General features: G+C 40.2%; 1 protein-coding gene across 1 annotated transcript in view; it reads right to left on the reverse strand.

Moving 5' to 3' along the window:
- Positions 1-14,902, reverse strand: part of IPO11 (importin 11) — a 350,536-nt gene that overhangs the window by 266,507 nt on the left and 69,127 nt on the right. The window contains exons 4-7 of the mRNA XM_019517805.1: positions 11,798-11,870; positions 8,903-9,106; positions 1,085-1,217; positions 214-272 (exon numbers count right to left, since the gene is read on the reverse strand). Coding sequence (XP_019373350.1) covers positions 214-272; positions 1,085-1,217; positions 8,903-9,106; positions 11,798-11,870 — 469 coding nt within the window. The remainder of the gene's footprint in view (positions 1-213; positions 273-1,084; positions 1,218-8,902; positions 9,107-11,797; positions 11,871-14,902) is intronic.

A 14,902-nucleotide genomic window follows, 5' to 3' on the forward strand; every position in this document is an offset into this window, starting at 1 on the left:
TCCCCTTCAGTCATTTCAGCAGTTTTTAGAAGTAATTATGCATTATGGGTTGTATTCATCAGGGTTAGTTCTCAATTATTCTATTCACAGTATAATGATGTATGCCAGCTTACATGCTTAATCTCTCTCAAATCATGTGGAATTCCAGAAAGGCCCAGAATTATTTTTGGAAAAATTTTTGGTGTACAAAAAAAGTAGACATTCATCCCTTACCATCACTTCTGCATTTCGATGAGGTTCCACAAAGCCATGAACTGTTAATTTACGAAGAACTGGAAAATACAGTAATATGTTGTTTGCTTAGTCTATTTTTTATCTTCCACCCACAAATGTATCAAATAATTAAACACACAATTACAATAACCAATTCAACAGATTAATCTAATTCTCCAAGTATAGAATCAATTGCATTTACCACTACTCAAACTTCACTACAATTATACAGAAGTTCCAGTTGCACCAGAAACCACAAAGGGCTATTTAAAAAAATAAAAAACAAAGAAAATTAACTTCAAATGTCCCTGACCCCCACTATGTAAAAAATACCCTTATCATAAACAAAAATATTTCTGGATGGTTCTCCAGGGTATTACCAGCAATTCCAGAACACCATATCCTGTTGAAAGATTTTGAATCTTTCAAGAGTCTGTTTCAAACTACAGGTAATGAAGAAATTCAAATAGGTACAAATTTCATATTTCAAAACACAAATTAAGACTAGTGTCACCACACTGCCAGCACCAAACAGAAATGAGCTCAACTCTAAAATAAATAATGCATCAACATTAAGCTATTAAAAGTATTTAAACAACTTCAGATAAGCTTGGCCGAAAAGTGACTACAAATATAGAAAGCAAAGTTTTATTTTCCTATGTGGACCACCTCACAGTTACATCAAGAAAATAGAAAGGAAATGGGACCACTGAAGTACCAATGATATGGTTCTGGCGGAAGATTTTAAGGCTCTTGGTGGCAGAGATGTCTTATTACAATAGCAGGAATATACAAATGTCACATTTAAGACATATTTAATCTTTTATAGTATATTAACATAAATATGCATTACCATTATTTTAATTATTACCTTTCAATGACAGCAGAGTTCTTTCTAATGAATTAGTTGCTGCAGTTTCATCTCCAGTACAGATCTGTTGTAGGAATGTATCTGTGTGGTGATTCCACAGGGAACATGCAAAGCTATAAATTCCAGATGCTAACTATCAGGGAAAAAATACAAAAAAAATGATCCAAACATCCAGCAATGGTGTAATACATTCATATATTTTTAAGGCCAAAAAAAAGGAACCTTGGCATCTTCTAACCTAATGTTTTTACAACACTGGCAATAAAATTACACCCAGCTACCCCTGCATGGAGACAATATCTAGCGTATGACAAAAGCATTTTCCAGGGAAAACAACAGGGGCATCTACATGTGAAATGAACATGCTTGAATCAACTCTCATGCAGTTCACACCAGAGTTTATTAGTCCTGGGCACCGCGTTTCCACATGTGCCCAGGACCACAGCACACTGATCAGGGTCAGAGCAGCCCCAACTGGCAGAGAGCACAGGGGGTCTGCCTGCCAGGCCCAGGGCTGCTCCAACCCGGCTTAATGTGCTGCAAAGGGGCAGGCTGGGACATGAGGGTGCTTCAGTGCAAGGCTCACCAGCAGGCAGCCCCGCGCTGAAGCACTCTTGTGCCCTAGCCAGCCCTGTTAGCTTCTACACATGCATTGTGGCACACTAAATAATACAGCCAAAGGATAGTCCTTTTATTTACAAGTACAATCCTATGGCATCATTTATTAGTTTACTGTGGTCTAATAGGGCCACACGTGTAGATGCTGAGACTTTACAATGGAGCTAACTAATCAGCTCTGCAGTAAACGCCTTATGTAGATGCATCCATTAAGTCTTTATGTGAAAACTTTGAGAAACAGAGAATCCCCTACCTCCTTTGGGAGTTTGCATCAGAAATCAAATAACATTACTGTTAGTAATCCATGCCTTCTTTCTAATTCAAGCTCGTATGACTAACTTTCAGTTACTGGTTCTGTTATAATGCATATCACCAGAAGAAATTTTGTTACAATATATTTTTTTTCTTACTAGAAAACAAAATTTCAGAGAAGTTTCAAAGTATACGCATTAAAATGAGGTGAATTTCTGGGTTATTTCACTGTAGGCTATACAATTCTATTCATATTTATGTTGCCTAATAAAAATAGTACTGAATCATGTGCATGCTGAACTCCAGAATGATGAAACTGTATTTCTATGCAAATGCTTGATGAAGGATACTTTCCCAAGTTATTTAAATTATAAGAAATTATAGAGAAATCAAGACAGATGGTCATGAATTAGTAAGTGCCAGGGCTGTGGAGCTCTGCACAGCTGTCTGTAGCCTTCCTGTCCTCTGCTGTGACAGCCAGGAGCCTGCAAACAGCTGCACAAGGCTCTGTGGCCCAGCACCGGTTCTGCAGCAGAAGCTACTGCACATGCACCTCCAGGCAGGTGGCGGGGAGGGGCAGGAGTTGCACTGCCCTGGCTCCTTCCTGGCCATGTGCCCACAGCCATGCATGCAGCTGCCACAGAATTCATGCCAGGCTGCGGAGCCTGACCTAGCTGTTTGCAGGCTCCTGGCTGCAGCCGGCCTGGGCTCTGGGTAGCTGCTGGCTGCCATGGAGTCCAGAATACTTGCAGCAGGGCTTGCAGTCTCCTAGTCACCTGCTGAGAGCAGCCCAGATTCTGTCGCCAACGACAGCTGGCCACAGCCTGTGCCAGCTTTGGCATACTGAGGGAAAGGGCCTCAAGCGCCATGCCCTGTCACACGTGGCAGGGGGCTGCCAATCCCTGGGATGGACTTTTAATAACGTGCACTCAACCAGCCTGTTTGTTCAGATAAATAGTACTATCAGTTGTGAACACTGTATGCCCTGGAGCAGCGTTTCCCAACCTTTTCCATCCCACAGCACACTGGCTGGACACATCCCTAATGTAAGTATTAAAAATACTATATCCATTCAAATTAGGGATACACCGATAAAGATTTTCTTGGCTAATACCAACAGCCAATGATTAACCAACCATATCGGCCAATGCCAATCTGATAACCAACATTTAGTAATAGTGCAAGGCACTTTAAACTACTGACATAAATGGGTTTTTTGGTTTGTTTTGCAGTTAACACACACGCGTGCGCGCACACCCCTCCTGCCTACTCCGCTCCTCAATGAGGAAGGCAGTGACCGCCTTATTCCCACACAAGTCGCCACCTCACCCACGGCTCCTACCTACAAGCCCCATTCCCTATGTAGCTTGTTCTGTCATTCCAGGCGGGCAGGGCAGACTCATGTGGACAGTGGCTTTGGACACATTTGGAGCCCCAAAGCAAGCCACTGCCTCAGCACCAGCGGGCCCCACTCAGCCACGCTCCTGCAGCCACCAAGGAGAAGCCACTTTTGCAAAGGTGCCTGGTGGACTGGAATGTCCCTCGTGCAATACCTTACATCACCCACACACAGCCCACCTTTCCCTGGCAGCCCCAGAGCTCAGGCCCCTGCTGCATGTGCAGTATTGCAATGACAGCAGCAGCACCAGGAGCCAGTAACGGTTCCTTTGTTGCTGAGCGCAGTGCCCTGTGACTATGCCAGTGCCGCATCCACCTCCTGCTGCTTGGCGGGACCTGTATTCTGCTGCAGGCCTGGGCGACCAGACTACGCTTGCCAGGGTGCTCTGGATACACAGCTGTAATTATCGGCTACAACAACCAAAAAAAGCTGATAGCTGATAACATCATTTCTCCTTTTATCGGTGCCGATACAAAAGCTAACTGATATATCAGTGCACCCCTAATTCAAAACATGAGAATTAGATAAAAATAATATTTAGGTAGTACATTTACTGCCCAGGTTTTCAGTGGTATGCCTTTTGCATCAATGGCAGTCATTAGCAAAGCACTCGGGATCAATCTGCAGACGTACCAAGCCAGATTTTGGCAACTAGCCTCTTTTGCAGGTGCAGAGAAAATTTCCTCATTTTAATTTGTACAACAAGCTCAATTCAGTGATGTCCGTATCATTTCCATCGTGTCTGTATACAAGCCATCAAACAAAAGGTTCACATTTTACAAACTCGTACAATGTCAATCAGGTTATTATCTCAGATTTCAATAGCCATAACAGCAGTTAGGGTTAAAACACAAATAATGCACTACCCAAAGCTCCATAACTCCTAACAAGGCTGCTAACTTCAGCCAGCGTTTGTTAGCAACAACATTGCTTAAATGTGCAAAGTTATTATGGATTCCATCCAGCACTCACAGCATAGGCCAGCTGCCCTACAGATCAAACCCTCTGAGTGACATTTTAATTTAAAAAGCAAGCTGAGAAGGCTTTACCAAAAGCCTTGATGCTGCAATGCGAAAGACTCCACCAGCTAAAGAAAGCACCAGAACATATAATATTTCTGAACTAATACCCAAGAACTCTATCAGTACAGAAAATCAAAAAAATGGGTGTATGAAGCTCATCTAATTGCTGGGCAAACCACCCTAGTTAAGAACTAGCTTGTTTAATGACTGAAAAATATCAAAGTTATAGCACAACATCATAGGGGCACAGACAATCGACAACAGCGATAAAGTTTGGACAACTGTATAAAAGCTTACCTGTGACTCAAGAAAGGCCAAAGGACATTACAGTATCACTACAGACTAGGTAGCACATCAACCCCAGGAGAGCAACCCCAGGAGAGCAGTAGAGCACCAGACAAGCAACCTAAATGAAATTCAGCAAAAGACTACTAGAAGATAAATCAGCTTGGGCCACAGAACACAATGGCCAAACTAACTTTAGGAATAAACTCTCTCAAGAATGGCAAACCCATCAGTCTAGACTGGGCTGGCCAAATATAGCCTGCAGGAAAGATTTGGCCTGCGGTGGGTTCCTCAGCTCTGCCTAGCCCAGGCACTACAGGGGCAGCCCAGACCATGGCACATGCAGCCAGTCTCACCACCCCGGGTGTGGAAGTGCCACTTGGTTTCATAGATGTTAGGGGCTGGAAGGGACCTTACAGATCTTCGGGTCCAGCCCCCCTGCACTTCGGCAGGAAAGACTGCTGGGGTCAGATGACCCCAGCAAGGTGGGTGCAGAGCACAGTCCACCCGATCCCTGCTCATGGCTCTCAGGAACGCCAGAAGCTGCAGGCTGTGAAGCCAGGCCACGTGGTGACGGGGGCGGGAGAAGCACAGTGGCCGGATTCAGCTTCCCAACAGCTTCTGCAGCACCAACTCACTCTGCCCTCAAACTTCTGATTGCTGTTGGTAGCATCTTCACCACCACTGTCAGCCCCAGCCCTGCTGCTCGAGCACCCTGGCCTGTCTGCCCCACAACCACTGCTGGACAGAGCAGAAGGGTCTCTATGGAGACCAGCCTGTGACCCCGTGGGCAGGGCATTCTGGGCCAGGTGGACAGGATGATGTCACAGGTGGGTGGAGAGTGGCATATGGCAGTGGGACAAGTAGACAAAGCCAGGGCTGGGGTTCGGAATGTGGGATGGTAGCAATGCAGGGCCAGGGCTCAGCACAAGGCAGACAGGCCTGGGGCAGGGTAGATGGGCCTGGGACTAGACAGGATCAGTTGGCATCTCCCTGTACCCCTTCTACCCTCCTAACAGGCAGTGTGATGGGGGGCCAATGTCTGGTCAGCACCCCCTCCCCGGCCTTCAAAAGCTTGCCAAAACTACTTAAGTGGCCTGCAGCCCAAATAATTGCCCATCCCGGTCTAGACACCTACACCAAACATAAAACACTTTTGACTAATGACAAAGGCCTGGCTTCTCTAACTGTTCAGTATACAGAATCATAGAAAAAAACCAGGGCTGAAAGGGACCTCAGAGGGCCATCTTGTCCAACGCCCTGCTCAAGACAGGATTATCTCTACCTAAACCATCTTAGACAAGCCTTTGTCTAACATATTTTTTAAAACTTGATTAACAACCATCTCATACAACTACCAGGCACCATGCCTGAAACATAAGCAAGCAGACAAAGGTACTTACACTTCAAGAGCAAAAAGTACTTATTACAACCACATACATAATCCTTGAGATGGCAACGAGTACACATTGTAGTACTTCTAAAACCAGGGAAAGATGCTTCAGAGCTAAAGAACTTCAGGCCCATTTCCCTACTATTCTCATGTATACAAATAGTTCATTTTATCTAGCTACCACCATTTGTTAAACAGGACATTCTCTCAGAGCAAGCTACATTTTACCCAGGAAGGTCAACCATGCCCATGCCCAAATACAGAACATCACTCAACATGCCCAAGATGGCTTTGAAAGGGCATGATCACAGGCACTCTATGTGCAAATCTGTCAGCAGCATACAACACTATAAATCACTGGAGGCTTTCTGCCAAATTACAGAGCATGGCAAAAGATCATCATGTAGCATGACTGATACAAACTTTATTATTAAACCAGTAACTCAACGTATAATAATGCAAGAAGTGGGGCCAACAGCAGAGTTGTGCCTATATGATTTAATATCTACATGAATCACTAACTGATCCATCCTGGGACAAGATGGACTCTTTCCATCTGTGCAGATGACTTGTTGCCATCTTAAGTGTTTTCTGTTTCGTGTAGATGCATTACCATACAACTCAAGGACTTGACTTAAATCAAAGCTAAAAGTTATATCTGCATCAGTGCTCTCTGGGTTCTCAGATTACTACAATAAAAAGCAATCATGCGACAATCAAGTCAACATGCAAATCAGTCTTTCAACTCCCAATCACAAAGCTAATGAACAACCTGACACAACCTAGAACAGGGTACAACTTGTCTCCCACTCTTGAAATCCAGACTCTTGGAAGTGACATTGGACTGCACACTTTCTTTCAGAGTACAAGTGAAAATGACAAAATATAAGAGCTAGTGCCCATAGGAATACACTGAAGAAGCCAACCCAATAACAGTACAAATTTCCACACTTGCACTTTGTTACTTGAAAGCTGATTACACATGCCCAGTGGACATGATAGGTATACACAAAGAAGCTAGCCATTGCACTGAATGAAAGTTAACAAATGAATATTATGTTCATTATGTGTATGTTTTTGCGTGCAACCAACTTCCTAATATCTGGCAACATGATCCCAGGAAGAGAGAGGACACACAATAAATTGAAATTATTAAAAAAACCCTCTCGATGCAATGTAACCACTTGAAGAAACATATTCACGGCTACATGAATGGAAAACACCACTTACAGTTCATGATCAGCAAGTAATTAAAAATTAATACAGATGTTCCATGTCCGCCCACACGCCATCTTCCTACCCCCTGCTCTGTGTCTGGCCACGCGCTGCCACCTGCCCCCTGCTCTGCACCCAACTGCTGGGGGTACACTGATCCAAAAATGTTGAAAACCCCTGTAGTAATTGATTTCCAATTTCCATCCAAAGACAGACTGATAAAAGTCCAAATTAATCTTCATATATTATCTATGGAATGTACCATTAATCATTTCCTAACATTACAAAATTGCAAATGATAAAAACTGTATAATAACCATAAAATAAAAGCTAAATAACTGCTTAAAGAAATGTGTTAAGAATAATGTATTCTCCATGTTAGCAAAGATAATACCACCCAAATACACCAAAAACAACAAAAAAAAGCTTTTCTTTTAGAACATATCTTAAAATTGCATATGTAAAATATTAATCAGATTTAAAGCATGATTTTAAAGAATCTGCAATTTAAATCAATCTTTCCTTTTACATGAACCTAAACATTAATGGATTATCTATTATGAATTTTGAAACTTTAATATCATTCTTGATGGTGTTATAACATCCTTAAGCCTAACTGTGCCAGAAAACATTTTAAAAATGTACTACACCCTAGCCTACAGTCTAAAATATGTAAGGATGCACTAGTCTATAGCCAACAGCATAAATATATAGTCTATAAAAAAAAATTCTACAGTGGAAAGTTGTGAGAGGGAAGGATTTTTGTGGGTGATATCTTTTATTGGCCCAACTGCATGGCTGGAATAGATTAAGACAAGCTTTCAAATTCAGTGCATTTTTCTTCAGGTAACCTTCACCACCTTCAGGTCATGTGGACCTGACCATCACCTGATTACCTGGACCATCATGGCTACAACATCACTCCAGCACTATCATAAAAAGGGTAATTGCTTAAGGCCTGATGTCAGTTTTATTTAGACCTGTTATTTTAATATAGGTATATTTGTTTATCTACTTAATTTACAGAGAAGAGAGGCCAATTTCAAGATCTTCAGCTAACATAAGGGTACATAGCTCAAAAGAGTAGAGCTGATATTCTAATCAAACCATAATGATTATTGAATTATGAGAGAAATAAGAATGAGCCTTCACAAAAAGCAATACAGAAATATGTATCAAGACCACATTTATATAATACATATATATTTATCATGTGACCCATTGTATGAAACAATAATAGAGTTAAACAATTTGAATAAAACTGGTATGTACAGATTGTCTGTACACAGCGTCTATCTAATTTAAGGACACCCTAATCCTAATCAGATACAGATTAAATCTGTAGATGCTGAAAATTGTAAAATTAAAGTTACCACAGTTAGCAAATACAATTTCAAAGACTCTTCCCCTACAAACTGACTTTACACAGTTTAATATATTACACATAAAAAACCTGTTAAAAGACAATTAAGATTGTACAAAAAAAGCCCAAAACAACTAAAACACTAAAATCAATGCACTTCCCATTTACTTACACTCACGAACTGTAATAAGCAAGCAAGGGAAAAGGTATTTCTGTTTTTCTACTGACGTTTCAAAATATAACCTAATATATTAGTAAAAGCACAACTTACATCATAAAAAAGTTTCCTATCTGCAGCAAGTCGTTTGGATGCCAGCGTCTTTGTAACATGATAGAAGGTAAGTAACGCTCTGTGTTGCCGAAGATCATCTTGAACTTTCACAGATTCTAGAAGAGTGGGAATAAGTTCTGGCCACTGCCTAGGACAGTCCAATCTCGCAACTTTAGCAATCAACACAGAGATCTGAGTAGCTATCTGTAAAGAAAACAGTTATGAGAAAGACAGACAGGTCAAAATGCATATTTATGCAAGTATTAACTCAAGCATTGGAAACATGCCTTATGTTTATATATTAAATATTTAATATTAAACCAGTCATTTTATTGGGCATAAGACACCTTATTACTGTACTGTAAAGTCACTGTATTTATTTTAGGAACCACAAAGTGAAGATACTTTTACCTAGATATCACATCTTTAGTGATTTAGTTTTTAAGTCTAACTTCTCTTCCTGTTTAATTGCATCTAGGTTTTTCCCTTTCTTCTATATACACAGATGGAAAGCTGGACATATGTGGACCACATTAACATTATATTTCCAGCCTCTAAGAATAGCCATTCTTCCTTATTTATATCATCATGAGCAAAGGACAGACAGCATATACTTTTAGACACAAATTAAGGTCTCAAAACCACCACAGTATTTAAGTACAAGCCAAATACTAAAAGATTTACTTTACTGGATCACGAGATTACTCTGTCAGTGCACTCCAAGTGGTAATAACTGCCTTATTTCCTCTCTTTCAAAAGTTTGTTTCGGATTTTCTTTTTTTTTTATAAATATATACACCAAGTTCATGATCATCCTTTTCCAGCAGTATCCATTTTGGACAAGCATAAATTAGAGAGGATCGAATGCAAATCAACAGAACTACCATAGTAAAGATTAAATACATTAGTAAGTGCTTTGTTGGCTCATATCATAAGGCTGACTGCAGCAGAAAAAGGAGTAAATGTATTCAAACACTTCTCACACTACTCAGGAAGACATCTGTTAGCTAACAGGGCCAAAAAACATATTCTGACCCCACCAAATAGAAGCTAAATAACCTGTGGAGGAAAAGGGAGTGCCTATGGGAAAAATCCAATAGCCTATTCTGTGTAAGCAACCATTGATCCTCTGAATCATGGTGTATGGGTAAGAGGTCTAGTCAGGTGCCCAATGAATCCACTTATACAGAGTCCTGCAACCATCACCATCAAGTCCTTCAACGCATACGCCTACACAAGAGTATGGAGGAGTGGAGACTGCCTAGGACATATCACCCCCACTTTAGGCCACTGAGACAGAATCCAAAGGCCAGACTGAATCCAGACATCTGATGTGTAGGGACAGACATTACACAAGCTGGTTTAAGTGATCAGAAACTGGTTTAAACATGTAACACAGCAGATGTTCAGTGCACATAAACCAGTTTGAAAATGGCTGAAACCAGTTTGAGATAAACCTGAGTGAATGTAGTATCAGACTTAACTGATTTGTTTCATATCGGTTTATGCAATGGGTCCCACACCTCAGTGCCTCAATGGTTTCAACTTCTGCCAGACTGCAACAGATAAGAACTGCTGCTGACTGTCTAATGCCCCAGTGAAGTTGCCTCTCTCTTATAGTGATGTCCCATAGCTTTTCTCCAACCACAGAGTACCCACAAGGCAGTGTGGGGTATAGCTTCTGAAACTGATTTACTAGAGCTCTTTCTGGCCCATTCTTCCTGCAATGTTCTTTCCCTTTTTTTAATTTATACCATCAGTTGGGAAAAGGGAGAAAAGAGTCATTTTTTCCTTGTCACAGGACAAAAAAGAGCTCAAAAGGCAGCAAAACCAATTTTGATTAAATCTCAGGAAGATAAAACTCCTTAAAAGTACAGTATCTTGCAAAGTACTATTTTTTAAAGAGAAAAAAAAAACCACTCATGCACTTGCATTAAAAGTTTAAAATTTGATATAGCAGAAAGTAAGATCTAACACTGCTAAGATTTGCATTAGAATTGCATATTTTAAATCACATAATGCTCCATTATTAGCTATTCCACAAGTCATTTTCATCTTTAAGCATATAAAATAGTACGCGGTAGTTAATAAAAAAAGTGTAGTGGCATGTTATATGTTGGTCAAATTAACCATTTAAGAAATAACCTTCCTACAATGTACATTGGAGATCGATACTATTGCAAGGTACATGATACAAAGACAACCTTTAAGTCCACCATTACAAGGCTCTCTTTCTAAACATAGTTATGTACGTATGTAGTTTCATTGACTCAACTGTAAGAAGTTGCGTTTGTAAGTATCTGTAGGATCACTCATGATTTCTTGAACACATATTAATTTTCATGATCTCTTCATAAGTCCTTTTATCATCTCCTAACATACATATCAATTCTATACTAAATCTGAAATTAAGTATTTACATAATTACTTAACATATATGTTGCATGCATAGTATTGATCACATACAAAAGGCTCTATCCAGAGTACTGCCCAGCTGTACAAGAATAAGGTAGTAGTGAAAAACAGACCAATTCACCTGGTTTTTGTAGGTTTTCAGTCTCTAATGTGTATTGAACTATTTAAAGTTTCAGGAATGAGTCTTTAAATCTACCTATTTTAAACACGCAAGGGGGATACCCTCTTACAAGTTCAGTAACTCTGCAAAACAAGTACAACTCTGGAATAGCTCACTGATCTTTAGAACCAGTGAATAAATAAAAAAGCCGCAGATCTGTTATAAGATACCACACAAGAAAAACACTATCTGAACTAAGCTTAAAAACGAGAGATTTGATAATTTCAAAAAATCATTTAAAAAAAGAGAAAAAACAAATAACTGCACCTTATATAGGAGTATTTTCTAAGCAATGATTAATCGTTAATTTAATTACTAACCTGATTCACTGGCTCGTTGAAGTTTGTGATGAGCCCAGCACGCAACGAAGATTTTTCCTCTTCTGAAAGAGCACTGTTAAAATAGTGTATTTATTAGCATTGGCTATTTTCAAAAGTAAGTTCCAATTGTAAATGCATGGTTTTTATTCATTCATATTCATGTCCACTACTAATAGGTTCTAAATTTAAGGCCATTTCCATATTTGATTGGACGAATAATATTTCATGAGCAATTTTCTGGCAACTAACAAATTTATTGGGTAGACACTGACATTTGAGAAGGTGGAGGAACAGCAAAAGGACATGAAGATGAATAAACATATTTATTTAGAGATTTTGTCATCTTTATATTAACTTCCCACTGTACCTATAAAATCACAAATAAAAGTATGTGGCATGGTATGCAATACAGACCTGGACAAATTATAAGCATTGTGTAATTTATCCATACAGTTTCTGTATTCTGATTGTGATTATTAGGTAGCTGTCGCCATGAAAATCCCCATGTCTCAACATGTACATCTGACCAGTGACAATGATCAGTCATTAAACCTTTATAAATGTTATCATCACCCAGCAATCCTTGATTCAAGGTCATACAACAAATCAGATCTCTCCACCTGTTCTTTATTTATTTTAACGGACCTTTGCGGTCTCAATTCTATTCAGTCCCTCTATATCCTTCATCCATCCTCTTCCTCTCCTCTTTCTTCCTTCCACAGACCCTTGAATGACTGAGTTCTCTAGGAAGCCCCTTTCTTTTCTAAGCACGTTCACATAATTTTAATTTTCTTCTCATAATGAGAAGTTAATGACTTAGTGAGTCGTTACTGAGATGGGCTAGCTAAGGCACAAAGAAAATCAGTTTAGTTAGGAAGATCTGAAGATAGCTAGAGAATGGAGCATTGAGAATTACCTTCTAACATAACACAGGCACAGGTGTGACACAGTAAGCATTAAGGCTAAGTATAGACAGTCAGAAAGCCCAAAGCTGAATCAATTCAGCCTTCACAGGTTAGTGTAAGCTGTGTAGACTGAACCTATAAGCAAGTGAACAGACATTCACTTTTGAATCCAGAAATGCAGCCACATACCTGCAGTGACCCAGGCCAAAGCCAGGGGGTGCTAGAGAATGCCTCCTTGCTCCACTGAAACAGACAGCTTTGGCCAAAGCTAGACAACCACCCCACAAGGGGGTGTTTGCAGGGGAGGTGCAAAGCATCCTGGGATGCTGAAGGACTGTGAGTTATCTTGAATCTGAAGGGGATCTGGGACAGGAGTTCAATAAACTGATTTAACCTAAATCAGTTAAGCCTGATAATACATCCATCCAGGTTTATCTTAAACCAGTTTCAGTCATTTTGAAAGCAGTTTATGGGCACTGAACCTCTCGTGTTACAGATTTGAACCCGTTTCTGATATCTTATACTGGTTTATGTATAATTTCTGTCCCTAGCCTAAAAGATTTTGCAAGGAAAGAAAGAAAGCATTGGATAGAAGACAAAGCAACTGTGCTAACATTTTTTTTTTAAATAAACAAGGGCCTAGTATACCACATTCTCACATATCACATATCCACAAATAAGATAAGATAAGATGTACCTTGCTTTGGGAAGGGAAAATGAAGAAAAACATATTTTTCTAGAGTCATTGCTAAATTCTGGCTGCACGGAGCAGGAACAGCATCTACTCATCAGCATCACTTGCCCTCCCTTTCCTGCATAGCCAAAAGTTAGAGGCGTAATCCTGTCACAATTTTGAAGCGGCTGTTACAGGATTACGCTTCTAACTTTTGGCTGAGCAGCAGACTCTGCCCCTCCTGCCTGCAGCTAAGAGGGAGCCAATTCCTACCAGCCTTCCAGCATCCCCATGACTCCTAGCAAAAAAATCAGTTTTGTCACTTAAAACACACACTGCAATTTCTAGATGGCTAATGTTTGCAAGTAAATATTGTAGTTTCAAGATCAACTGAGATCAGAGAAGACAAACCATAAGCCTGTTCAGCTTCCTAAAAACAAGACAAGGACCTTTTGCCTTCAAAAAACAAAACAAAACAGAAGTAAACTAGATCAAGAGGCACTGCATTTTAGGAAGTTTGTTGTTTTCCAATGATTTGTAATCTGCTGTGCAGGATCCTATGTGTAAAAATAATGGTGCATTTACAAACTCTATACAAAGCCTCGTGTATACACCCAGAGGAAAAAATGTAAGTTACAAGATCCATGTTTCTGATGGGATTCTGTGGAAAGATGCTTTTAAGTAACAATGGGGTTTGAGAAGCTGGGATGAAATCCTGGGACCATGAAACTGAACCACAAGATCTAGTTCTCTGAAGGTAATAAAAAAAGAGCAAAAGCATTCTAGAAAAGTGCCAAAAGAGTCCAAGTTTTAAGAGCAATGCCTGGTCTACGACCAGTGACTGAAGCTCTCGACTACATTACTCATTAAACCTACAGGCTAGCCACATACCGTTCACTAACAAACAAGCTCAGAATGTGAATCTTTCCTACGTGGAAAAGTAATCTTGTTTGGCTGTTTTATGCTACCAGTGCTTGGAGGCTTGAGGCAAAGATGTAACAGTAATTAGTCTTGCCACCTCCTCCAGGAAGACTGACTCCAAAAGAGGAAGACAGAGATAAGGAGGACAAACACTTCATGGCATCACTTGAATTAGTCGGGTAGGGTGCAAAGTTTCTAAGACACAGCCAGTGGGCTGAAGACTTGAAAATGTTTCTTACTAGGATGAAGCAACTGAATAAAACTATGAATTTTCAGGCAAAAAGTAAAAAGGATTTGGATGGCCCTTTTGAATGTACTAGGCCTAGGCCACAAGAAATTGTAAGTAACAGTGTTGTACTCTAGACCAGCTGTCTCCAAAGTGGGGAGCGTGCACCCCAGAGGGTGCGCAAGACAATCCATTGGGGTGCGGGAAGAAAATATTAGAACTTCTATTTAGATGTATATTTATATAAATATACATATATTGGGGGTGCATGCTCAAAAATTTTTTACTAATAGGGGTGCGCAATCAAAAAAGTTTGGAGACTACTGCTCTAGACCACTGGCTGACAGACACTGAGGAGCAGGAACTACACGCCAGTGTTT

Source organism: Gavialis gangeticus, unplaced genomic scaffold, assembly GCF_001723915.1.
Source record: "Gavialis gangeticus isolate Ggan-Ray unplaced genomic scaffold, GavGan_comp1, whole genome shotgun sequence".
Lineage (NCBI taxonomy): Eukaryota > Metazoa > Chordata > Crocodylia > Gavialidae > Gavialis > Gavialis gangeticus.